The sequence below is a fragment of the Sciurus vulgaris genome (genome assembly GCF_902686455.1).
Source record: "Sciurus vulgaris genome assembly, chromosome: 13".
Lineage (NCBI taxonomy): Eukaryota > Metazoa > Chordata > Mammalia > Rodentia > Sciuridae > Sciurus > Sciurus vulgaris.
In genome coordinates this window covers 16,485,720-16,513,434 of record NC_136474.1, presented here as the reverse complement: position 1 = coordinate 16,513,434, position 27,715 = coordinate 16,485,720, and the positions used below count along the sequence as shown (strand labels likewise).

The window sequence follows — 27,715 nt, the reverse complement described above, 5'->3', positions numbered from 1 at the left end:
ACCACGAGGACTGTGTGCAGAATCAGTGTGACCGCAGTACTGTGCTTACCATGCAGTCCGTTTTCTGTTTACTGGACTGGAACTTTGTAACTGGAGGCCCTTGCATCCTGGTATCCGTGGAGAGGTCTCAGTGGGCCAGCAACTCCATGAAATTGTGTGAAAATGTGGTAGGTGTATATAATTTTCCAGGATGAGCGCTCACAACTTTCACCAGATATTCAGATTAGATCACAGGGATTTCTGTTTCTAGCAACTGCAAATTCAAAAGTCAGATGAACCCTCCTCCAGAGGGTGAGAGAATCCAGACAAAATGTGAAAACCATGCTCGAATATACGAAAGTTTGTGGTGTAGTAACTCCTGGTGGGATCCAGGAATGGACAGGAGTAAGGAAGGTGAGACTGGTTTGGGACGGGGTGTCTGTCATTTCCAAAGGAGAGGGGTAAGCAGAGCACTGTTGCCGAGGTCAGGAGCACAGGAGTCAGAGTCTACAGGCTGTTGAGCGAGCGTGTCCTGGGGACGTGTGGCTCCAGGCGGGGCCGTGAAGGAGTGCAGCCAGAGTGAGTGTGAACTGAAGTGGACAGGCCCTCACAGGGCGTCCAGCCAGGCTTCAGCCATCTCAGTGACTGGAACTGGGTGCAGGCAGTCACTACCTGGTCTCAGCTACCGTCGCCAACCACAGTCCAGAAATATTAAATGGGAATTCCAGAAATGAACACGTAAGTCTTAAACTGCACACCATTCTGAGAAGTGCGATGAGAACTCCCACCATCCTACCTGAGATGTGGTCATCCTGTTTGAGCAGCATACACCACTTCATGAGTGCCACTCACTCATCCCTTAGTTACTTAGTGACCATTTCTGTTATCAGATCTACTGTCTTGGTTTTGTGGTGCTAGTATATGGGATCCAGTATTGTCCACAATTTCATGAGTCCATTCAGGGTACATATCACTGTCATGTGTCCCTCATTTATAATGGGGATAACTGTGACATCATCTTGGTGCCTCAAATGATTTCTGCCAACAGTTTTGCACATGTAGTATCTGGCACAAATAAAATAATCAAGGCACACAAAAAGCCAAGACAACAGAATTGAGTCAATAAAATGGACAAGCTAGTCACATTATAGAACTCCAGCTCCGCTGCATCAGTCTGTGTGATCCACCATATGAAAGAAAAATCACAATTGTGTCATTTGATGCAGAAGAAAGCATTTCATAAAATCCCATGCCCATTCATGATAACAATTTCCCAGCAAATTAAGAATAGCATGGAAATTCCTCAACTTGATAAAAGGCTTTTACCAAACACCTGTCGTTACCTCTACACTTAGTGATGAAAGATTGATCTGGAACAAGGTAAGCATGTTCATAGAACAGTGGATGTTCTGACAATTATAAGGCAAGAAAAAGAAGGGAAAGGCCTCCATGCTGGAAAGGAAGAATTAAAACTATCCCTCTTTACAAATATAATTGTTTTCATAGATGATGCCAAGGAATCTACCAAAAATCAAAACAGAATGAACAAACAAATCAAGAACCCAACTCTTGGAACTGATAAGTAGTAGGCAGAGCTGCAGGAGATGAGCGAAACACAAAATCAACTCCATTTCCACACATTAAAAGGAACACCTGGAAGCTGAGATTGGAAGCCTGAGACATTTAGAGTAGCTCTAAATCAAATGAACGCTTAGGTACACACCTCACAAAGCAGGATCTGAGTACTGCAAATCATAAAGACTAATGAAATGTGTAAAAGAAGACCTAATGAGAATGTTTGTGCCTTGAAAGACCCAACACTGTAACGATGCCAGTTCTCCTTGGTGCGTACATTTAAAGTATTTGCTGTCAAAGTCCCATCAAGGCAGGAGGAAGGAGTGCTGAGGTGTGCCTCTCTCAGGGGAAGACTGTATGCAGGAGGAGCGTGAGCTTTGGTTTGCTTTGGTTTCTGCAGTGCTGGGGATGGAACCCAGTGCCTCACACATGACAGGCTAGCATTCTGCCACTGAGCTGCACCCCCAGCTCAGAATGTGAGTTCTGAGCATAATAATGTTTTTGATAAGACCAATTTTTTTATTCAAAAATGGAAATCTAGGGCTGGGGTTGTGGCTCAGTGGTAGAGCGCTTGCCTAGCAAGCAGAGAAAGAGGGAGGGAGGTGCCAGGGAGACAGGATGCAGCCCCAGGGGCATGCCACCAGTGACTCACTTCCTGCAGCTGGGCCCTGCCTGCCGACAGTTGCCACCCAATACACATTACTAATCCCTCAAGTGGATCGATCCACCGATGAGGCTGCAGCTCCCATGATCTAATCATCTCACCTCTGAACTTTGCTGCATGTCTGTCAGATGAATTTATTGGGGGACATCTCATATTCAAACCTGAACAGCATGTTTAGACAGGTTTCTGAGAAAACTGTGCTAAGAGAAGAGCAAAGAAGCGGCAGCCGTCAGGAGGGATCTGTGGATCAAGGGGAGCTCCTTCAAAGCCAGGGAGCACCCCAGCATGTCTGTAAGATGACAAGTAGTCGAGTGGAGGTGCAGAGGAAAGCAGGGTCCCGGCCACCAGGCTGGGACAGCAGGGTGACAGCTACACTTTACAGAGACAGAGGTGGAGACAGAACATGGGTGTGTGTAGGGGGCTGGTGGAAGGTTGGTGGTGAGGTGAGGGTTTTCCTCAGCCTTGCATAAGGTCAAGTCCTCCACCTAGAGTTTCAGGCAGGGTGGAGGTGCTATGAGAGAGGACGACAGGACGCCGCTGCTTGGAGAGTGACCGAGGGAGCGCGGCATGCTGCCCGGTGGTGCTGAGCCCACGGCAGCGTTGTGGTCTGGGTCAAGGCCCACACTGTGCCTGGGCCGTGTGACAGCCAGCAGCGTTTAGCCCTGCAGAGTAGACCCACAGGTTGGGGTTACCAGGCAATGCCGCAGGGCCTCGGAAAAGGGGCGAGAGGCCTTTGAGGTGTTTGAGAGATAGGAGTGGCTAGCTGGTGGGTGCTCATCAAGCGCAGGCCTGCTGCCCGGAGCCCAGTGTCCTCAGTAATGTTTAACAATCTGTCTTTCTATCTACTTTCTTATAAATGTGTTTTTAACACCGTGGTTGGAACCATTCATACTGCTGCTTCGTTCAGGCTTATTTTCTAAAACCTTTTGATTTTGGTTTTTGGGAAACCAACTCTATTTTCCCCCTGGAACTAATGAGTGAGCAAGCAAGAGGTTCTGTAAGCAAAAGTAAGAACTGCAGACTTTATTATGATTGGACCTGTGTTTGGAAATTCTGTGAATTGTGTTATGTCAGCATCCTGCTCGCGGCCTGGGCTATGTAAACAGGGCGCTGGGGTTCTGTGAATGAGCAGCCTCCTCCCCGCCAGGCCCTCGCCACTGCACTTCTCCAGATTGCTGAGTGTTTATTTCACAGTAAAGAAGGCTCTAAAAATACCAGGCCAGTTAGAAATTTATTGTAGATCATTTCATTTAAACTGCAATGGGACTTATAAATTTTAAAAAGAAAAAAAAGACATTGAGAGGCAGGATTTTTTAGGAAAAGCTACAGGAATATGTCTGCAGTAATTTGTTTTGGCTGTGAATATAAAACTGCAAAAAGAGATGGGAATAGATTGGTTCTGTCTTTTAACTTGGAGCAATTTGTACTTTGAACTGATATGCAGAGTATTTGAATAGCATGCTAGTGTGCTAGCCTGTGAAAATTATGTCTACCAAGTTTTAAATTTTTTTAAAAAATTTTGAGTCTGACTTTAAATATAATTCATAATTTTTATTTGTAATGTTTTCAGAAAGTTGCAGGACATGTCATACTATAATTTTGAGTATCCAGAGTGAGAGGAGAGAAGCAGGAGGGTGGTTTAGGCTTCAGGACTAGAGACCAGGGCCCAGGAGTCACTCCGGAGGATTGTTGGCTGAGAGGTGGGGAGTGAACCCACAGGTAGGAGAGAGCAGGAGACTGCAGGAAGTAAGGATTAGTGGGGAGCCAGAGGTAGCCTGCAGAGAGGGCAGACACCCTGCCATGCAGGAGCCATGTCAGGCGTAGTTTGACTTACCGATCTGAAGATTTGGAAGTTTGGACAGGCACGGTAAGTGTAAAGGAAAAGCAGTGTTTTGACTTTCATTGGTGGGAGCGTCTTTCTTCTACGAACCCCCACCACGTCATGGGACCAAGCAGACAGTGTGTGGGCCTGTGGACCCTCCTGAGTTTCGTCTTTTTCCCCAGAGGCAGTGATGGAGCCGTGGAGTTCCGGTGGGAAGCCCTGAGGGGGCCGTGGCAGGCAAGGGTGTTTCCTTAGGGAAGACCGCGTCAAAGCCTCCTGCTCGCATGGATCCTGAAGCCAGGACCCTGCCTTTCTGGGCCCACAGGAGGAGGACCCTGGGGAGAGAAGGTGGAGATCATAAGTTTAATTTGGCAAAGTGGGAACTGCTTCAGCTCCGCATAGGCGACGGTTCATGGCTGACTTGTAGATAAGCAGCAGGGTGCATGGAAGACTCCTCTCTGTCCTGTCCTGCTGAGCGCCTGCCTCAGAGAAACCAAGGCAGCCCTGGCTCTGGGCAGCCAGCGTCCACATAGCACCTACCGTGAGCCAGGTCTCTGGCCTGCTGACCCACGTGCATGACTTCTTCGTACACCTTACCTCGAGAGATAGCTTTGTCTGTTTGAAAGGAAAGGAGCGGCAGGTGGGGAGTGACTTCCACCTCGTGGCAGAGCTGCTGGGGCCCAAGTGTGACCGCACATCCTAGCGTCGCCCTCGGAGAGCACTCCAGCTCGGCCTGGAGGAAGCCCACCCTGGGCCCACACGGGTCCATGCTCATCTGCACCCCGGGTGTAGTTCTTGGACCAGAGAAAGCAGTGGTTCCAGCTGGGGCGGGGCTGTAGGCTGGTCCTGGCGTCCTCTCTGCTGTCTTCCATAGGTTCTCTCCCAGGTGACCTTTAGCTACATGGCACTTGGGCTGTGGCCAGACTTGACAGTGGCAGGGGAAGGGTGCTGGAGAAGCCAGTGCTGCGTGCCAGCTCCGTAGCTGGTGATTTGGGTGTGAGTGTTTCCTCACAGGTCAGGGGAGAAACCCCAACTTCCTCCACCGGCTTCCTCACTGGGCTCTTCCTGGGCCCTCTTACGTTCCTTTTTGTGGGGCACACCAAGGGATGTAGCCTTCACTGTGAGGGAAATGGGCGCAGGGGCAGGTGTTCGTGATGAGGCAGAGAGGTAGGAGTGAACTTTGACCTTTCCAGTGAAGAGGAGGCAGACGCAGCCTGGAGGACCAGGCCCCCTGCTGTCCCTTGTATCCCATGCTTACCCAGACTGAGACCGAGTTATAGCAGCTTCTGATGACAGGTGTGCTGGGAACCCCAAATCCTGCAGGCTACTTTCTATACATGCAACTTGCCTAATTTTGTAACAATCATCTGATGTCACTTTTTACACAGACCTGGAGACTGGTGATATCTGACTCTTGTAAAAATTATCCCAAGGTCATTAACTAGGACTCAAAGTCTGTGTAAAGCTCCATGACCTTTTTGCCTTTTTTTTACCTTTATTTTTCAGTTACACAAGTAATAGGTTAATATAGTCTCACTAAAAAAATCAGGGGGTCCAGACACATCAGCCACTTGACACCTCAGAGGCCTCCCCAGAAGAGAGCTCTGTTCTGAGTGGACTGTAGGTCTTTCTCATTGTTTTTGCCTTTATATGTGGGAATATGTTCTTTGTCTTCTGTTTTCACACAAATGGAATTATGCTGAATGCACGCACCTGTCACTTTCTTAATTTAATAGTAACTCTTCTAGCTATTCCACTGCCCCGCACCGCACAATAATAAGGCTGCGACCCAGGGCCTCAGATCTACTAGGCTGTGCTCTACCCCTGAGCTAACCCTTAGCCGTCCTGTAGTTATTTCTATATCAGTTGCACAAATCTTTATATTGCTAATATTCATCTTTATGCCAGAGACCAAAAATTCAAAAACTATAATCCAAACTAATTTTTATTTTTATTTTTTAATCGGTTTCATTCACTTTATTATTATTATTTTTTGTATAAAAACCCTATGTTGTAGCCACAGCTGGAGCCTGGGTCCTCTGTACAGAGACTCTGGTGTGGTTTTCACAAGATGGTCAGTGAATTCCTGATAGGGAGACTTGGTGAACACAGTTTCTTTCCAGAGATGGGGAGTCAAATAGCTGTATGTCTTAGAGATGGCGTCAAAGGTGGCCTTAGCGAAGTTGCCCAAGGGGGCAGTGCAGCCCCTGGCAAAAGTGTAGCGGTCATCAATACCAGCCCTCAGCAGTAGCTTCTTGGGCACAGGGGGCTGAGACAATGCCAGTACCTCTGGGGGCAGGGATGATCCGCACCAGCACAGAACCACAACGTCCATTCACCTTGCAAGGGACAGTGTGGGGCTTGCCAATCTTGTTCCCCAGTAGCCTCCCCACACAGAAACAATGGAGAGCTTGGACAGGATGATGGCCCCTCGGATAGCAGTGGCTACCTCCTTGGAGCACTTAACTCCCAGTCCAGCATGACCATTGTAGTCCCCGATGGCTACAAATGCCTTGAACTTCGTCCGCTGGCCAGCATGAGTCTGCTTCTGTACAGGCATGATCTTCAAAACCTCATCCTTGAGTGATGCCCCCAGGAAAAGTCCATGATCTCAGACTCCTTGATGGGCAAAGAGAAGAGGTAGATCTCCTCCAGGGACTCGATCTTCATGTCCTTGACCAGCAGCCCAGCTTGGTGACCGAGATCCACTCCTTGTCTTCAGCCTTGCCTCTGCTAGCGCCAGGGCCTTGGAGACTGCTACCGAAACCTCCAAGGAAGCCCTCACAACCACCCATTCTGGGGCCCTGGGCCCCTCCCGCTGCACCGGCGTCATCTACCATTTGGTGTTTTCCCAGAGAAGAAGCCAAGCTAATTTTTAAACATCAGGCGTATGTGTGTTTGAACCAGAGCTTCTCAGCAGAGGTGATTCTGCTTCCAGGGGGACTTGGCCATGTTTAGAGCTGGTTTTGGCAGTCACAACTTGGAGGGTGGGTGCTGCTGGCACGGAGGACCGATCCCTGCCACAGCCAATCATCAAATATCAGTTAGGCCAAGATTGGGAGAATCTGATTGGTTTCAACTTACTCACCTTAGTGGTATTTCAGCAGCCCTTTTAAGCAGCTCAATCAAGATGTGGTTTCTTCACACTAACTTTTACTTTAAAAGAGGACTGAGTCACAAGTCCATTTTTTAAAATGGTAGCATTCAGGCTGAACATGGTAGTGCGGGCCCGTAATCCCAGCAACTCGGGAGGCTGAGGCAGGAGGGTGGTAAATTCAAGGGCAGCCTAAGCCACCCAGTAAGACCCTGTCTGAAAATAAAATAAAAAGGGCTAGGCATGTAGTTCAGTGGTTCAGTCCCCAGCACCCACCCCCGATTTTTTTTTATGATAGAATTTGAAAACTCTTTTCTTCCCTGATTTGAAATCATTTTTGAAATACTTCTCTGCATCTCAGAGTGTGGCTTATTAAAAGAGGCAAAGTTATCAATGACTGACTACTTATGAACCTTGCTTCCTAACCACGCATGGGGAAAGTGTTTCTCAGCACGTGTTTTATATGCGATAGTTTTCCGTCAGGAAGAAATTGTTTCACTCAGGATTAAATAGATACGAATTCTATTTGAAAATTGAAAATGATTTAACAGTTTAAATGCTGGATTAAAATAAGAAGAACCATGGTAATTGCAGATCTATTGATTGGATCTGTTGTACCCTAATACAACCAAAAAGCAAGAAGATGAACTGTTAGAAATAAGCTGTTGGACTTCAGTTGAGAACAGGGCATTGTGTTCTGTGGCAGTTTAGGTTGATTTATTCAGATCAAAGGAATTCATGTGTAAGCCTAAGTGCGGGCTGTTTTCATTCTTAGAAAAGTCCTACTGCTCGTGACCACTTTGCTAGTGAATGCATTATCACAAATACTTGTAATGAAAACAATTTTTTTCCTCAAAATGATTTTATAATAATTTAAATGCATCTGACTTTCAGGTGTATTCCCTTTAAGTTAGGATGCACTTCTTGATTTGAATTGTAGATTATTCTAGTATCACATGTGCTAGTTACATATCGAAATATCTTAAACCTTAAATGGGAAATAAAAATACTATGAAAACTAAAATATTTTCTGAGTTGCAGAATTTGAAACGTTTTTACAGTTTTATCAGTGGCAATGGGTATCATAATTTGTAAACTGATTATTCCTTAATTTTATCAAGGATTTCAGATTTTATGAGTTTGGGCCCAGAGAACTCTCCTAATACAGGTGCTGCAGACTAGTAGGGATGGCAGTGTGATAGAGGCCACATGTGTCCTGGCACCTTGGCGGCAGGGTGGAGAGTCTCCTGGCTCTGCCTGTGGGGCGTGGGTGGGCATCGTGCTCCCTGGGCCTGCTCTGAGCTTCGGGTGATGAGGGTGTGCTGCCTGTTGCTTTCCGTACCTTTCTCCTTTCCATTAGCCTATGCAGTGCCTGGCCCTTGCTTTTTTTGTGTCAATTTAGAAAAGCTTGTGAAGTTTAAACCCTCATTCAGGATTGTTGTGGACCCAGCATTGTGTCGAGAGGCCAGAGAATGGACGACTTTGTGACATTGAACTTTTTCTTGGTAGAACCGTATATAGGTATCTGTCCCCTTCTGCAGATGGCTGAGATGTATTTTTTAAAATTTCAAACTTTCTTTAACACTCGTGGTCTTGGCCGTGCTGGGCTTTGCTGGTCCATTGTACTCTATAGAGGGCAACATTTCTTTTTCTTGTTCACTGAAATAAATTTGGTTGACACTGATGTGTTGGTCTAATTTCTAGATTGTCTTTGTTGGTGGAGGAAATGATAATTTAAGATCGTGTTATTAAGAAAATAGGCCAGTTTTCAGTATGACATTCAGTTTAGAAAACTATAAATGACTTGCAGGTAATTTAATTAATTTAGGAATTTTAATATTAGTTAAGTAAACAAACAATTCCAGTATAATAACATAAATGTTTTACTCGATGTTTACACAGAATGCCATGGGACTGTAAAAATGGAAGTGACTCATTCATCATGAGGGCACAGGTATGCTGCATTGTAGCAGAACTGCCAAGTGTTCATAGTGGCAGCTTCTGAGGCCCGTTCTGCACTCCTAGACCAGATACTTCTGTGGGAAAAGAGACACGGTGATATAATGTGGGATACATTTGGGGGGATAATTAAATAAATTAGAACTAAGAAAAGAAAAGGATTTTATTTTACTAGTCAGCTTTGCAGGAAGAGGTTTCCAGACGTGGAGATCTGCATCACAACTTTGAACACAGCTGAGCCTGCCTCGGAGTTGCCCGTTCCACAAAGCTGACACCCCCAGCTTCTCTATGGCTCCCGGGCGTGCTCAGCCTGCACCGTGTCCATAGGCGACCAGAAGCTGCCAGGCTCCAGAGCAGCTCGCTATCCAGAGGGGTCACATCCGCGCCAGTGCACAGGCTTCTGGTCAGCGTCACCAGAGCGCGTCGGTCCTTGGAAGGAAGACTACAGAACGGTGTTGTGTTATCGTTTTTGTTGTTGCTTTGTCAGTGTTCTGTGGACATTTTATGACTTTGGAAAGCAATTGTGAAAAGAAACCTGACCATGTTAAGGAGGGCACGGGAAAAGAGGCGATTCCGTCTCTCGGGGGTTGTGAAGGAGCTGTCTTCCCATTGGGCGTGCTCCAGCCCGTGTTTGTGAAGTGCCAAGGTCGAGCTCACAGGCGCTGGGAGGAACGTCAGGGTCAGGCAGCCAGGCCCTCCTTCCAGAGCCTGCGGCTCCTGCCTGGAATGAGATGTGTTTCTTAGAGCCCTGCGAGGCTCCCAGGAGAAAGGCAAGCAGGAGACCGCAGAGAAGTCAGGAGGACAAGATCTTACCCTGCTGGAAACCAGAGCAGGGGGCTTGGAGAAAGGCACATTTTGAGTTCAGTGTAATGCTGGCGGCTGGCCTGGGTGGGAGTTGCTGGTTTCTCAGGGTAGGGCTGGGTGGCTTTGGTGACCAGCAGGGAGCCTGGCTTCACCTGGCCCCAGGGATCACAGAGGAAAGCTGGAAAGTGAGTGTGACCAGACAGGTTGAGGCCACATGGGGCGGGCTGTGCTTGGGAGCCAGGTGGAACCTGGAGTCAGGGGTGACTCGAGAGCCTTGGGCATGGCCCCTCGCCACCGCCTGCCTGCATCCAATGCTGTTCTCCCAGCACATCACTCCTGCACTCTGGTCTTCTCCAGCCACCAGGTCAGTGTCGACCCCATCCCTCTAGGAACACCCTGAAAGTGGCCAGTGGGAACTCCTCTCTCTGGGCCTGCTCCCATGGTGAGCATCTTGGCTCTAAGCATGGCACGTGGTGTGCTGGGTCGTGTGCTACAGCTGTGCCCGTCTCCATGACCCCTCACCAGGCTCTAGGCTTCCTCCCTGGTAGCTCAGGTGAGGAGGCAGGCGTACAGATCACACTCAGCATGTGTTCTGTGGAACAAAGGATGAGGATGGTGTGTGTGCATGTGTGTTTACTATAGAGGCATGCAGTAGAGAGCAAACTGGTAGGAATTCTGCAGGAGTTTAACGCTCAGATGAAGAGATGGTTTGGAGAAACAGAAAACAGGTGCTCTGTCTCAGCCGACAGCACCAGCCACGGTCTGGCTCTCCCAGCCCTTTGCCTGAGCAGAACCCACAGCTCTTCTTGCACACCTGACACACGCCAGGCCATAGCCAGCATGCCCCAGCGTCCCTGACCCGCTGGTGAATGTGCCACCTGTTGCACGGTGGAGCAGATACAGTGAGTTGGGGGCCAACATGATACCTGAAAACAGTCAAAGTTGAAACTTGTCTTACAGAACTTCACCGTGATGGTATAAGCAGCATGCCAGTGGTGTGCCAAGCACCGGCCAAGCTCGGTCATGATTAGAACTCCTCCGCGAGTCAACACTGGGCTCAACGCCTGGCACTACCACGTTGGTTGCTGCTTCGGAGGATTTTAGATCCTGGTCCAGGTGATTGGTCTGCACATTTTAAATGCAGAAGCTGTTCATTATATACACATAATTTTGCAGCTGTCTTTTCATATCTGGAAACCCAGTTCCTTATTGGTTAAATTGAGGGGATGAGGTAGAGGATCTCTAAGATTGCTCTTCCAGCATTTAAAAAAGAAACTGCTCAAATGACTGCAGGAAGTCTCTCAGTCCAAGGCCAGATGCCTGTTTAATGATGGTGTGTTTTGAACATTTGCCACTAGGTGGCAGTAAAAAAGTTATTCTTAGCAATTAAAATGCTTGATCATTAAGAAAAAAATTTTTTTTATTTGTCAGTTTGTTTGCTTGTTTAGCAGTGCTGGGGCTCGAACCCAGGGCTTCACATCCTCCAGGCAGGAAACATCCTAGCCGCAGAGCTGCACGTCTCCAGTCCACCTTCTTCTTATAAAAAAATAAAAAGGGTTGGGGATGTGGCTCAGTGGTTAAACACCCCTGGGTTCAATTCCTGGTATCTCTCCCCCAAATACAAAAATCACTTAAAATTTTTTTAGAAATATAAGCTAGGAGAGATGTGCCAATTAAATCTATCACTTCCCCTATTATCCACGGTTTCTCTACCTTTTCTGTTCCCTGTGGGCAGCTGTGGTTCAAAAATATTAAATGAAAAATTCCAGAAACAGTTTATAAATTCTAAAGTTCATGCCATGCTGAGTAGTGCCAACTCAGATTCCATCCTGCCTGGGGCCTCTGAGTGTCCCTGTGCATCCACCACCTGCCTGTTGGCCCCTCTGTCACTGTCCTGGTTGCTGGCCATCCTGCTCCCAGTGCTGGTGCAGGCAATCCTACTTTTACTTCATCGTGGGCACACAGAACAAGAGAAGCGATGCTGGCGACTTTATCACAGTGCATCACTCAGATCGTCCTTTTTATTACAAGTTATTGTTGATCTCTGGCTGTGCCTGATTTGTAAGTTGCACTTTATCATGGGCATGCGTTTATAGAAGAAAACAAACCAGTGTATAGAGAGGGCACAGTACCATCCGTGGTTGCAGGCATCCCGTCTTGGGGTGTTATTTTTCTAAGGCTTCATGTGTTCAGTCAGTTTGTAAACTGACTGTGGCCATTTTATTTATTTTTAAAACTTTAAAAATTCTAATTAGTTATTTATGAGATTAGAATGCATTTATGCACTTTGATATTTCATGCATAAATGGAGTATAATTTCATTTTTCTCATTGCACATGTAGGATCACATCAGTCATGCAGTCATGTATGTATATAGGTAATAATGTCTGATTCATTTTACTATTCTTCCTACCCCCATACCCACTACCCTCCCTTCACTCCCCTCTACCTAACCCAAAGTAACTTTATTCTTCCCTAGCCATGCCCACCCCCCCTTACTGTGAATTAGCATCTGCATACTAGAGAAACATTCAGCCTTTGTTGTTTTGGGGATTGATTTATTTCGCTTAGTATGATATTCTCCAGCTCCTCCATTTACTGGCAGATGACATAATTTCATTCTTCTTTAAGACTGAGTAATATTCCATTGTGTATGTGTATCACATTTTCTTTCCATTTATCTGTTGAAGAGCACCTAGGTTGGTTCCGTAGTTTTGCTATTGTGAATTGAGCTGCTATAAACATTGATGTGGGTATATTATTGTAGTATGCTGATTTTAATTTCTTTGGGTATAAATCTAGAAGTGCGATGACTGGGTCAGATGGTGGATCCATTCCAGGTTTTCTGAGGAATCTCTATACTACTTTCCAGAGTGGTTGCACTTACTTGCAGTCCCACCAGCAATGTGTGAGTGTACCTTTTCCCCCACATCCTGGCCAACATTTATTCTTGCTTATAGTCTTGATAGTTGCCATTCTGATTGGAGTGAGATGAAGTCTTAGCATAGTTTTTATTTGTATTTCTCTAATTGTTAGAGATAGTGAACATTTTTTCATATATTTATTGATTGATTTCATTTTTCCTTCTGTGAAGTGTCTGTTTAGTTCCTTAGCCCATTTATTGATTTGGTTATTTGTTTTTTTGGTGTTAAGTTTTTTGAGTTCTTTATATATTGTAGAGATTAATGCTTTATCTGAGGTGCATGTGGTAAAGATTTTCTCCCAATCTGTCGGTTCTCTCTTCACATTATTGATTGTTTCTTTTGCTGAGAAGCTTTTTAGTTTGAGTCCATCCCATTTACTAATTCTTGATCTTACTTTTTGGGCTTTGTGGGCCTCGTTAAGGAAATCAGGTCCTAGTCCAACATGGTGGAGATTTGGGCCTACTTTTTCTTCTGTTAGGCACAGGGTCTTTGTTCTAGTGCCTAACTCTTTGATCCACTTCAAGTTGAGTTTTGTGCGTGGTGAGAGATAGAGGTTTAATTTCACATTGTCTCAGGTGGCTTTCCAGTTTTCCGAGCACCATTTGTTGAATAAGCTATCTTTCCTCCGGTGAATGTTTTTGGTGCCTTTGTCTCGTATGAGATAACTGTATTTATGTGGGTTTGTCTCTGTGTCTTCTACTCTGTACCATTGTTTCTACATGTCTGTTTTGGTGCCAATACCATGCTATTTTTGTTACTATGGCTAAGTAGTATAGTTTAAGTGCTGGTATACTAGCCTCCTGCTTCACTCTTCTTGCTAAGGATTGCTTTGGCTATTTTGGTCTCTTATTTTTCCAAATGAATTTCATGATTGCTTTTTCTAGTTCTATGAAGAATGTTATTGGGATTTTAATAGGAATTGCATTAAATCTGTATAACACTTCTGATAATATGGCCATTTTGACAATATTAAATCTGCCTATCCAGGAGGATGAGAGGTCATTCCATCTTCTGAGGTCTTCAATTTCTTTCTTTAGTGTTCTGTAGTTTTCATTGTAGAGGTCTTTCACCTCTTTTGTTAGATTGATTCCCAAGTTTTTTTTTTTTTTAAGGCTATTGTGAGTGGGGTAGTTTTCCTACTTTCTCTTTTACTAGATTCATCACTGATGCATAGGAATGCATTTGATTTATGGGTGTTTATTTTATATCCTGCTACTTTTCCTAATTCATTTGTGAGTTCTAGAATTTTTCTGGTGGAGTTTTTTGAATCTTCTAAATATAGAATCATGTCATCTGCAAATAGTGATAGTTTGAGTTCTTCTTTACCTATTTGTATCCCTTAAATTTCTTTCTCCTGTCTAGTTGCTCTGGCTTGAATTGCAAGGATGATATGAATAAAAGTCTGATCTGAATAGAAGTGGTGAAAGAGGGCATCCTTGTCTTGTTCCGTTTTCGGAGGGAATGCTTTCAGTTTTTCTCTGTTTAGAATCATATTAGAACTGTGGCCATTTTAAATGTTTCTCAGGAATTGGTCACAGGCCCTGACTGCACATTCAGAAGCTAGCGGATGCGTCGATTGCTGTTTTTCTAAGCTTCCCCGTGTGCTCCTCGCGGGGCGGGAGTCCGGTAGGAGGCACTGGGTTAAGCCTGGTCTTATTTGGCTGAGGAATTGCAGTCCTGTAGCTGCTTCTGCCTTGAAACTGGTTTCCTGTGGTCGTACACTCAGGTCTGTTACCCTGTGCTCCAGTTTTTTAAGGGTCAGTCCCTGCAGTACAGTAGTAATAACCACCTGTTTATGAGTGGCTTACTTGGAACTTTGCTTAATGGAATTCGATTGAAAAGTGGAACTTGGGTGAGATGCCTGGCTTGAGGAATTCAGCCTGGGCCTCACGCTTGGTAAGCACTCAGTGAATTTTAGTTGTCACAGTTAGAATTCCTTCCAGAAGTGACATTTAACCAGGTGAAGGAGAAAGGAAAGCCCTTCAGCAGAAGGAATAAGACACACTCATAAGGTCCCGAGAGGTCACAGAGGTTGTGGTCCTTTGGTGTGGCCAACCAGCTGGTGAGAGGTGGGTGCTGCAGAGCCAGTGGGGCCAGGCCTCTGGATCTGGGGTGATATCTGGACCTGCTGGTAAGAGAACGGAGCCATCAGAGTGTCACAGGGAGACTGCTCCAATTGGCATTGGCAAGACTCTCCGGCTGCGCTGTGGAGCGGACACAGGGGCTTCCTTGTGATGCTGGCCAGAGTGGGCGGCCTGCCACGGGCAGGGTACTCCAGCTCCTGGTTTCCCCCTGCATCAGGATCCAACCTCGAGTGAAAAGCTCTTAGAACACTCCTGTGTAAGCTGAGTGCCTGGCTTGTTAAGGAGGTGTGGCAGAAGGTGGCTTCCAGCATGGCTTCCTCCAGCTAACGTGGGACTCACCTCCTCCATGAAAACCACACTGTCCTGACCAAGCCTGCCTGGGCCCGCTCTCCTGCCTGGGTCTGACATGGTGGATGCCCCACATGGATGACATGCATCTGGGCCACCTTGCCCAGACCCCTGCCAGGCCCCATGCTCACTCTTTAGAAGCGTAGCCAGGGGTGGTGCCCGTGCATGTGCAGCCACTGCCGTCCCCCTGGGGACCTGACCCACACACCTCCGATTGTCCCCACCCCGCTGCCTGGTCCCTTGGGCTGTTTTCAGCTCTTGCATTCTATACTCTGGGCAGGTTTTACTGGAAGGAAGAAAAGAACACTCTGCAAGTGGCCCCATGTGGCTTTTCTTCGCTCTCATAAGGAGCCTTACAATGACACCTTTTAAAAAGTTCACCTTCGCCTTGAGATCCCGCTTTTCTCCTGCTCCAGTTGGTTCATTTTTAACAAGCCGTGCCATGTATGTTGCTGGTCTTCAGTTGTTGCTTAGACCATGAATGCCTTCTGCTGTGCAGTAATGTTTCCAAGCTCTTGGACATCTTACTAGAAGCTTCTCTAATTGGAAAACACTGTCGGATCTCGTGTGGGGACTTAGGAATGTTACCTGGAGCTTGGTGTGTAGGATCCCAGGCAGATCTGAGCTCATGGCGAGTATCACATTCTGATCTGCCCAAGGAGACCCACCAGGTTCCAGGCCAGGTCTGCTGTGTGGGAGGGATGGCTGTGAAATGTGGCAGGGGAGGTAGTGGCCCAGGGGTTTGGCCTGTTTCTGATGTGGGGTTCACCGCAGTGTAGGTGAACTTGGTGTAAATATCTTAGATCCTTTTGACTACGTGAAATACCTTATGATGAAGCTGAAATGAGCACAGTGACGGGTGAGTGATAATGACCCTGAGTGTCACTGCTGTTTGCTGCTGTGCTGTCCCTGGCCTCCAGGGACTGAGGTACACGTAGCACCTGCATGTCACTGGCTTCTCCAGGTGTTTGTGCATGAGTGTTCACACATACATTCATGTGCCTTTATATGCAGCTCATTTCATCTCATAATATGTAAGTAGAAAATGCAGGTTAGGCCATTTAAAACCATGTAAAACAGCCAGCTGCAACGGCAGGTCCCTCCAGCTACCAGGCAGCCGAGCTGGGAGGATCACTGGAGCCCAGGAGCTAAGGACCAGCCTGAGCAGCACAGCAAACCCGGACTCAGAAGTCAAAACCAAAAAACAAGAAGTGACCAAAACGAAACCCCACTGAGAAGTAAAAGGGGTGCATTTGATGGTTTATGGATTATATTTCAATAAAGCTGTTGTTAAATATTTCCAAATAAAACACTTTCTCCTTTTTTTTCTGATTATAAAAGTAAGGTGTACACACAGGAATGGCAAGCGCCGTGAAGTGGGAGGGGGTCACACGTGTGTGTAGTACGCTTCTCTGTTTTGTTTTTATTTTCAGGTATGATTATTTTTACGCTGATGAGATCATTTCTGGGTGTAGAATTTTACATCTTTCTTTCTTTGCTCAGTTCTATGACAAAAGCATTTAAAATGCTCTCCTACATTCTTAGTAAACATTTTAATGGCTTGCAGTGAGCCATTGTCCCCTGCTGTTAAACTTTCTCCACGATGAGAACACTGTTTCAGGTGTCTTTGAGCCCAATCCCGTGGTCAGGGGTCAATTTCGTCCCTTGGGTGTATCTATGCACATCAGAGGTTCGGAAGGCTCTCAGGGCAGTTGAGCATAATTCCGAGCTGATTCCTCAGAACAGTGCCTGTTACCGCCCAGGTGTCTTGTGCAGGTGACACAGTCCTAAGACAGGTGACACAGTCCTGAAGTCCAGGTGGCCTGCAGGCTCTGGTGCACCCGCTCACACTCCAGGGGAGCCGTGGCACGGTCACAGCTGCCTGAGTGGACATCCCCCTGTGTGTGCCCATAGCTCACATGGCACCTGCTGCGTAGAACCCAGTAGCTTCCGGCTTTCAAGTCTGCAGAAAGCTTGGATTCAAGTGGAAACCAGCATGTTTGCATTCTTGTTTACTCTTTTTTTAAAAAAAAAACTCAGTGTTTTGAAAGTGTTTTTAGTTGTCAATGAATACAATACCTTTATTTGGCTTATTTATTTTTATGTGATGCTGAGGATCAAACCCAGTGCCTCACACGTGCTGGGCAAGCGTCCACCAGTGAGTCTCAGCCCAGCCCCTAGTTTACTCCTTTCCATTATGAGGATGAACATTTATCTGTTTGTTTCGCAGGCATTTGTATTTTTCTTGGGAGTTACCTGTTCATGTTCATCTTTGTGTTCTTAGTGCTTGTCATTTCATGTTTTGTACATCATTGCTTTTTAGTTAGTATTTTTCCTGGTTTGTGCTCATAGTATTTTCTGAAAAACACAAGGTTTTATTTCTATTTAGAACAGCTGATCTTTCTGTTATTAGATCTTACTGTTTCATTACAATCATACATGGCGTTCGTTTTCATCTGCCGTGTTCCTGCATGCACATAATATAACCTGATCCGGCTCATTTTCTGCTACCTCCTGGCTTCCCCTCCAAAGCACTTGCTGCACCCCTCTGACCTCCCTTGTGTTATTGTTAATATTTTAGTATTACCATGTTTTCTTTTCTCCTGTAAGAATTGCTGGTGTTGTAGGACCATCTCACTTCCAGAGGACTCAGATTCTGGGCATCCACATCACAGGTACTTTATCCACTCCTAAGAAGCTGACTTTTCCTCTTTCTGTTTGTTTTTTAGGGTTTATTATTGCATATACTTTCACCATTCAGATTTGATGTAAAAGAAGTTGGCCTTTTCACTCAGTGTCTTGGGTACGACCCTGTAGATTACTATCCTGGTTTGCTTAAAAATGTGAGTATGTTAAACTTATTTGTATTGAAATTTTCATTGTCGCCCCCCCCCAAAAAAAAAAAAAAAAAAAAAAAAACGGTACATGGAAATATTTCACTCCTCCAGGAGAGTTGTTTAACCTCTCTTTGTTTATGTCTCCTTACCTTGGGCGGGCTTAAGGCCATGTAAGGAAGAACTCTGAGATGGAAGCTTATGAAGAAGGAGGTGAAACCAGGAGAGGTTTAGTAAATCAGGCTTCTGCCTCTGGGAGAAGAGCATTCCTTAATCAGTGCTCTTGGACAAACTTTTATTTAAAATAAACTGATTAGAATTTTGTGGTAAAGAAAAGTAGAAAATGCACTAAGTAACCCAGTAAATAGTATTACATATTTACATCTTAGTGTTAAAGCTGTGTTTTCTTCTGCCTTTTATTTAAACCATATTCAAGAAATTTTTAATATATGGCCGTAAAATGCTGAGATTTTTAATGTTTGTTAGCCATTTAGGACTTTGGAAAGTTTAACACATGGAAAGCATTTTTTAAAAATAAAGAACTAAATTCAGAAAGCAGTGAATGAATTCTAGCATGTTTTCATTTTTTAATGCTTTGTTTTTAATTTTTAGGAAATTAATGAACTGTCTATTGTTCGCTGCTAGGTAGGAATGTGATAATACATGTTAAACATAAACCCACTGATGGGTGAAAGTGCCTTGGCGCTGCTTTCTTTTGACTCCGACTAAGGAAAATGCAAGGAGAGGATGGTGGAGGCCGGGTGGAGGAATCTCAGCGGAAATGTCACTCACACCAAGACAAATAGAACTGACGTAATCCTGTTTGCGGTATGAGTTCACCTGCAACTGATTTTGTTTTACAGATGGTTTTATCATTAGTGTCTGAGCTCAGAGAGAATCATCTTAATGGATTTAACACTCAAAGACGGTAGGTGTTAAACTAAACATCCCTCTTCTCAAGTTTCAAAATGTATCAGTTCAGTTATGAGAGCAAACGCCTCTAAATCACAGGACATGCATGTTCCTAATTATGGGCATATTCTGTGTGGCTGGTGAGTTTTTTACTTTTCTTTTTTCAATCAGTATTTTCTTAACTCTCATAGGACAGTAAATAAATTTATTTATGCAACATCTTTTGTGTACCCATTAGGTAAAAATCCCCATATCTACAGGCAGAAACACAAAAAGGGAGAGCTGAGCCTGGGATCCCTCCCTGTGTCAGAGGAGAGGATGCACAGATGCAAGTGTGTGTTCAAGTGCGCCTGGCTTGCCCCCACCCCTCCACTGTGAGTGCGTGAGTGTGTGTGTGTAGCTATATATCAGGGTAGTTACAAGGCAACCAATATTTGATGTGCACATATGACTTATTTTAAGAAACATAATATTCTAAAATCTAGACTAAACAAATCAAATAGATTCAAACAAATTAAAACGCAATTAATCATGATCCACATGTTTCTTTGCTCTGTAAAACAATTCGGAGTTTTTTTCATTGGTGAGCATTTAATTCTTTCGCTAAGAGAATCTAGGGTCTGAGGGACTTTGTTTTGTGTGTGTGTGTGTGTGTCTATAAAGCTATTGCCAGATGACGCTCTCAGAAAGGGTCTTTGTCCTCAGCCTTTAGGAATTCATTGCATCTAATGCTTAAACTATGAAATTCTTAGAAGGAAAATTGAAAAAAAAATCCTTATGACATTGGATTTGGCAATGATTTTTTTAGAGATGACACAAAAATATATGCAACGAAGAAAAAATATCCGAATAGAACTTTGTTAGAATTAACTTCTTGCTGGGAATCCCTTGTTGGCCCATGCTGGAGCTCTTTCCTGATATGCACAGGTTCTGAGTCTGATCCCCAGCACAGTCAATCCGTCAGTCTTAACTTCTGCAATTCAAAGAATCCTACCAGAACAGCAGTTTAGTCTACCGAACTGAATTAAAACTTTTGCAGATAATATATCTAAATAAGGAATTAGTATCTAGAATGTGTAATAAACTCTTCAACAATAACCAAGAATTCAGTTCAAAAAAGGGCAGAGGCTGAGGATGTAACTCCGGGAACAGCACATAGGCAGCTGCTCTGGCAGCTCTGATTTTGATCCCTGGCATCACAGAAAGAAAGAAAGAGAGAGAGAGGGGGGTGGGGGGGAGGGAGGGAGGGAGGAAGGAAGGAAGGAAGACAAAAAACACAGACAAGGAAAAAGTAAAGGACTTGAGTAATGAGCACACAGAAAGATGTTCAACATCACTCACTGATCATTAGGGAAATGTAAGTCAAAGCCACAGTGAATTACTGCTTCACGCCCAGTAGGATGACCATAATAATAATTAAAATAAATGGAAGATAAGCGTTTCTGAGGAGGCAGAGAAATTGGAGCCCTTGTGCAATACTGCTGGGAACATAAACTGGGGCAGCTACTGTTCAGTTTGGTGCTTCCCCCAGAAGTTGAACTTTGAATCAATACCATGTGACCCAGAAAATTCTCTGCTGTGTATGTATCAGGAAGGAAAGGAAAGCAGCAGCTTTAGCGGTCATCTGTATGCCCATGCTCATTAGCTACAGTGGTCAAAAGGTAGACATAACCAAATTTCCATCATAAGTTGAACGGGGAAACAGACGTGTTCTGTCCTGTACGATGGAATACTGTTCAGCCATAAGAAGGAATAGAATTTTTATAAATGCAAGAACATGGGCAGACCTTGAAGACATCTTGCTTAGTGAAATAAGCCAGACACAGGACAATGTTTAATTTCTCTTACATGAGAGCCTAGAAAGGCACATTCATTAGAGACAGAAAGCAGGAAAGAGGTTACCAGGGCTGGAGGAAGGAAAAAAATGGAGTTATTGTTTAATGTGTGAAAAGGTTATGTTGAAGATGATGAAAAGCTTTAGGTATAGACTGTAGTAAGAATAATACAGCACTGTACATTATGTATTTAATGTCAGTGAATTTTTACCCCTTATAAATGGCTAAATAACTATTGTTATTTGCTTTACCACAGTAAAAAAATTAAAAAACCAATGTGACACCACCTCACAGTCCCTCAAATGACTAAAGTTTAAAGCACTCACCTTAGCCTGTGTTGTAGATGTGGATCTTCTCTACTCTGCTCATGAGAATGTGAATGGTACGCATGCTTCATAACAGTTTGCTAGGGTGAGGCAGCTCACCAATCCACTGTTGTGTCTTTTCTCATAATCAGTGAGCACATAGGCACTCACTAATGCTTGTGTGTGAATGTTCATAGCTGCTTCATTTGAAATAGTTCTAAATCAGAACCAATCCAAAGGACCATCAACAAGTGAATGGATAAACAAATTTTATGGGATCGGGGGTATAGCTCAGTAGTAGGGCACTTGCCTAGCATGTACAAGGCCCTGGGTTCAGTCCCCAGCACCCCCCCCCCCCAATCTGTTAACTATCATTTAAAAAATGAAAAGACAAATCTCAGAATGTGAGAAAATATTTCCAAGTCACACAGCTGATTAAGCCTTCATGTGTAGAATATATGAAGAATTCAGCAATAAGACAACTCAGTTTAAAATGGGCAAAAGATTGAAATAATGATTTCACTAAAAATGTATACAAATAGTTAATCAGCACCCATATGCTTGTATATGAATGTTCATAGCATTATTCATAGTGGGCAAAAAGTGGGAGCAACCCTAACATCCCTCAACTCATAAAGGATAAACAAATTTGGTGTGTCCATACAATAGATGAATATTCCCCAGTGAGAAGGTGCTGACCCGTGTTGCAGCGTGGATGAACCTCAGCAAGATTCTGAGTGAAAGAAGCCACTCACAAAAGACTGCACGTGTTGTGATTCCTTTTGTAGGAAATATTCAGAATAGGCAAACAGGCAAATCTAGACACAAACGAGATTAGTTGTCTGGGGCTGGGGGAAGGAACAGAGAATTTCTACAAATGAACACTTAGGAGTTGTCTAAGGTGATAGGAATGTTCTGAAGCTAGATGATGATGATGATGATGATGATAGTTATGATTTTTAACTCAGTAAACATATTCACATCATTGAACAGTATGCTTAAAGTGGGTAAATTTTGTAGTATTGTAATGTATACCTAAAAAATAAGAATCTCTAGGGAGCATGAAAAATATTTAGACTTACTTAATTACATGTCAAGTAAAGACTTTAATTTAGATATGAGGTAAATGTTGAATAATGTATCTTTTGAATAATATGATTTTAAAATTTTTAAAGGAAACTTAAAAATGGATAAAATCAATGCATGTGTACTCTACACCAGGCTCCCAAAATCTGTCATTCATTTGAAAATTTTTAAAAAATCAACTAAGAATAAACAAATCATCATCATCATCATCATCATTATCATTACTATGAAAAACCACTATTAACAGCTGGAAATAACCAGTCACAGACTTGGAGACTATTTGCAACTTATAAAACTTACAAAAAGATTAGTATGCCAAATGACTACCACAAACCATGGACTCTTCTGTGGAAATGGGCAGAGAATATAAGCAGGTCATTATCAAAGAGGAAAACTCAATGAATAAACATGAAAGAAATTGTTCAGGAATAACATAAAAATTATGGCAGAATAGGAAGTCCCAGTCTCATTCTCCCACTGAGACATCAACTTAATAACAATATGTGGCCAAAACAGCCATTTTGAGAATTATAGAAAGTTAAGAAGTCGCATGCTGCAGACAAGCTCAAAGTCAAGAATAACCACATTGAAATGGGTAAGAAAGATTCTGCCATATCCACAGCGGTAACCGTTTCCCTAGGCTGGACCAGTGGATGGGCTTCTGAGGAAAAGCCCAGTTTATTGGTTCTCCCTTGGAGGGATCTAGAAAATTGGAACATGCATCCAACGTCTCAGCTTTTCAGGGAATGTCCAAGGAACTGGTTGCCATGTCAACAGACTCTGAGCGCCAGTGGGGAGCCAGCACTGTGGATACCTTGGGGCCACACAGAACTGAGAAAGCTCAGAGACTTGTTGCAGCACCAAAGAACTGACAGCTCTCCTGATGGAGGCTGGCATGGCCCAACAAGATTGGGAGAAAGAGCACAGCTTGTGGCTTCTCCCTTGGGAGAAAGAGAAGAGTGGAATGTGCATCTGACATTCTGGCCCCTCTGGGGACTGCCAGAAGGATTGTTTTCTTTCTTGCCTGACTTGTAGCATTGACAGGAAACTGGCATACTTCGGATGCTTGGGGACCAGGAAGCAAGCTCAGCAGCTTGTGGCCCTGCCAGAGAAACTGCAGTACCACATATGTACACCAGAGGGAGCAAAAGATTACAAGCTCTTGAGAAAAAAGTGAAGCTCTTTAATTTGGAAATGAAATGCACAAGTCTGGAGAAGACACCTTCTTGGAAAAGATTCGAGGGACCCCCAGAATCTCTAGTTGGACCGATTGGTGAGGGTCTTCCCTTGTACAAATTCAGTCTGGAAAGACTGGGAGAGGTGGTTGTCTTTTTTTTTTTTTTTTTTTTTAAATACAAGCTCATAAAAATAAGACACACAAAGAAAAAGAGAATTGCAGCCTAACCAAATGATTAGGTCCCAAAATACAACCCTAAAGGAATGAAGAGCTATGAATTACCTAAGAATTCAAATAATTGTCTTCAGGAGTCTCAAGTGTACTGCAGGAGAGCACTGATAACAACAAAATCAGGAAGACAAAGCCTGGGGAAAAAAGGATATCAGCAAAAAGATAGAAATGATAAAAAATAAATCGCAGCACTGAGTATATATTCTGAAGAATACAATACTTAAATTGAAAAACTCACTAGAAGGGTTCAACAGCCCACTTGATCGAGCAGAAGAGAAGGAAGACACAAAAACAAGTCCTTTGAAATTATCAAGTCAGAAGGACAAAGAGAAGAATGAAGAGCAATGACAAAAAACCTAGGGACTTTAGCAGCAACCCTAAGTGGAACAATGTATACAACGTGGGAATCCCAAACACGGGGCAGGTAGAGCACTTATGTGAAAAGACAATGGCAGCATTTCCCCAAATCCGAGGAAGGCATTGGGAAACCTAGTTCAGGAAGCTCAACTTCAGCTAGGATAAATCCAAAGAGACCCACCTCAGGACATTCACAGACTACCAGAAGTTAAATCTTGAAAGCATCATGAAAAATGACTCTTTGTGGACAGGGGAGCTCCCACAAGGCGACCAGCAGAGTTCTCAGCAGAAACGTCACAGCCAGAACTAGGTGTGGAATCCTGCACTCTTGAGTGTTGGAGGGGCAGAGACAAAACTCTGCCAAACCTGCCTGCAAAACTCTCCTGCAAAAATAAATTAGAAGTAAGACCTTCTTAATTAAACAGAACTGAGGGAGTTTGTCATCTCCAGACCTGCCTCATAAGAATTGCTAGACAGGATTCTTCAAGTTGAAATCAAAGGATACTAAACAGCAATGTAAAAACATACAAAGAGGTAAAACTTTCTGGTACAGGTAAACATACAGACAAATGTGATAATATTGTAACAATATTGGTGCATAAATTGCTCTTAATTCTGGTACAAAAGTAACTAGAATGATGTGATTATTAAAATTGTAATTTGTGATACTTATAACAATTGGGGAGAAGACATAAATGAGTAGAGTTTTGTATGTGCTCAATGTTCATTGATTATTAGTTTGAAATATGTTATTAAATCTCTTAAGATGTTTTTCGTAAACCCCATGGTAACAACTGAGATGACACCTGTGAAGGTGCACAGAGGTAGGTGGGAGACAATCGGAGCAGGAAACCAGGCAGGGCAGCAGAGGGGCAGCCCCACCACCAGACGGGAACAGTCGGCAAGATGGCAAAGTGAGTCTCTACCACTGCTTCTGTAAACGAACCTGGATTTAACTCCTGTTCAAAAGCAAAAGTGTCTCTAAATAGATAATAAGATGATATCCAGCTACATGATGTTTACAGGGAACTCATTTTGAATATAAGAGCATGCACAGGCTGAAAGTAAAGGATGGAAAAATGTGTAACATGGAAATAGTAACCCAGAGAGAGCTGAAGTAGCCATGCTGACATCAGATAACTGTCATAAGAGATAAGAAGGACGTTGTATGATGGTAAACCTGTCGGTTTGCCAGGAAAATAGAGCAGTTGTAAATATATATGAACTTAATAGCAGAACACCCAAATGTGTGAAGCAAACACTGATGGATTGATGGGAGAGCCTGGTACAGTGGCACACGCCTTTCATCTCGGCACTCAGGAGGCTGAGGCAGGAGGATAACAAGTTCTAAACCAGCCTCAGCAACTTAGCAAGACACTAAGCAACTTAATGAGACCCTGTCTCAATAGACAGTAACAATTATAGTAGGAGAATTCAGTATCCCACTTCAATGCTAGATCAGAGATTGTTCCGTGTGTTTACTAGTTCCACCTGACGGAACACTCTACCCGGGAACATTCTCCAAGATAGGCCCCATGTTAGGCCACAAACAAGCCTTAAATTTAAGAAGATGGATGTCATGTCAAGCCTATTTTCTATTCACCAGGAAGTGAATATAGAAATCATTAGTAAAAGGAAAACTCACAAATAAATATGTGTAGATTAATGCACTCTTAACCAGTGGGTCAAAGAAATCACAATGAACTTAGAAAATGTCTTCGAGACACTGTCTCTAAATAAGTAAGTAAAGAAAGGCCTGGGGGTGTGACTCAGTAGTGGAATACCCCATTCAGCACCCTGTATTGGAAAAAAAGCACTGGAGACTACTGTGAGCAGTTGTTTGCCAACAGATTAGAAAACCCAGAACAAATGGATTATTTTCTAGAAACATACAATTTACAGACTGAGGCATGAACAAATAAAAAATCTAAATAAAATCTGAATAGCTGGGTGTGGGGGCACACACCCATAACCCCACCCACTCAGGAGGCTGAGGCAAGAAGATCACAAGTTCCGAGCTAACCTCAGCAATTTAGTGAGACCCTCTCTCAGAATGTAAAAGGTCTGAAAACATAGCTCAGTGGCACAGCATCTCAGTATTCAATCTCCAGTACCCCAAAATCTGAACAGACTTAAAACCATTTAAAGAGGCAGAACCAGTTATTCAGAATTTCCCAACAAAGAAAATTCAAGATCAGATGGCTTGTTGTGATCATTTGAAGAAGAAATCTTCTGAACATTGGAAGAAGAACTAACAGCAGTCCCCCTAAGACTCTTGCAGCAAATTGAAGAAGGAATGCTTTCAAACCGGATTCATGGGTGAGCATTGCCCCAACACCAGAATCAAGCAGAGCTCCTACAAGAAGACAGGTTGACGTCCTTGGTGAACCTTGCTACAGAACTCCCTGGCAGAATACTGAAAACGGAAGTCAAGAGCACATGAGGAGGATCCCGCAGGGCTGAGTGGAGCTCCCTGCTGGGAGGTGTAACCCCCGCCAGCCCAGCCTGGAGCAGGCGCGAGAGTGTGGGGATGAGCCCCAGGACGCCTCTCAATGCAGAGGAGCACTCCACTCAGGACAACCCTGCACGAACTGGGAGCGGAGAGTAGTCAACATGATGAGCTCCACGTTTTAAAAACCCACAGGTGACATCATATTGGTGGAGAAAAACTGAGTTTTCCCTCTGAGGTCAGGATCCAGGCAAAGTCGTCTTCTGCTCACTTATGTTTTCGCTGATGAGTGTGGATAGCCGTGGGGCAGTCCTCTGGGGTGCCCGCCTGTGCACCTGGCAGAGTTCAGTCTGTGTCTTCCTACCCTTCCTCTCTTTCCCAGGGGTTCCTCCTCCCTCCCCCAAGCCCCCTGCTCCCCCTTCTGTTTTTGCGGGGTCCCCACACACCTCTTTCCTTGCTCTGCTCTGGCTTCTCAAGTGAGAGAACATATTCAACCCTGGCTTTCTGAGTGGCTGGGCCCCTCTTGCTCTCTGCTTCCCGTCAGCCAGGACCTGAGCGGCTGGCCTCCGCCACGCCCTCCACCTCAACCTCCTAAGCAGTGCCAGTCGGCTGGTCGTGGACTCAGCCAAAATACTCTCCCTCCTCAGAGTTGTTCTTGATGGTATTCTGGTCACAGTGACGCAGAGCAGACCAACGAAACAGTCAAGTGTGACCATCCCCCGTGGTTTCCAGGAGTTGGGGGGAAGTGAATGCAGGACACCTGTGCCCAGTTCATCCTTGATTCCGTCCTCCTTTTTTTTTCCTGTTTCGGTTTTGCTTTTTAGTACTGGGGATTGAACCCAGGGGACCCAGCCCTTTTTCTTTTGTATTCTGAGACTGGGTGTTGCCAAGTTGCTGAGGCTGGTCTCAAACGTGTGATCCTCCTGCCTCAGCCTCCCAGGTTGCTGGGATTACAGATGTGTGCCACCACGCCCGCTGATTCAGTGTTTTGTGTTGTGCTTTCACCCTACTTCTCTTGCCTAGTTTTACAAGTCGCCTTTCCGACAGTCCTTCTGGGTGACCCTCAGGATCTGTCGAGTTCCCAACATCAGAAGTGGGTCCTTGGAATCTGCAGCCCTAGTCGAGGGGGGTCCGAGGAGGCTGTTATCCAACATCTGTGCACATGCGTCTCCCCTTGGAGGAAGGCCCCTGTGTCCTCCTTTAGTAGCTGGGTATGGGTCCCGGTCCCCGTTGCGGGCTTTTCTTTTAGTTGGCGAGTAGCACTCTAAAGCGCGAC

The 27,715-nt window shown here is 44.5% G+C and overlaps 1 protein-coding gene and 1 pseudogene across 2 annotated transcripts in view; one reads left to right on the top strand and one right to left on the bottom strand.

Annotated features, from left to right (window-relative positions):
* FANCC (FA complementation group C) overlaps nucleotides 1–27,715 on the top strand; it is a gene marked incomplete at its 3' end in the record, with an annotated part of 195,878 nt that overhangs the window by 126,482 nt on the left and 41,681 nt on the right. The window contains exons 5-6 of the mRNA XM_079108857.1: nucleotides 17,983–18,096; nucleotides 18,951–19,015. Coding sequence (XP_078964983.1) covers nucleotides 17,983–18,096; nucleotides 18,951–19,015 — 179 coding nt within the window. The remainder of the gene's footprint in view (nucleotides 1–17,982; nucleotides 18,097–18,950; nucleotides 19,016–27,715) is intronic.
* On the bottom strand, nucleotides 6,047–8,170 carry LOC306643002 (small ribosomal subunit protein uS5-like; annotated as a pseudogene). The gene has a single exon. The product of its transcript is annotated as a small ribosomal subunit protein uS5-like (transcript).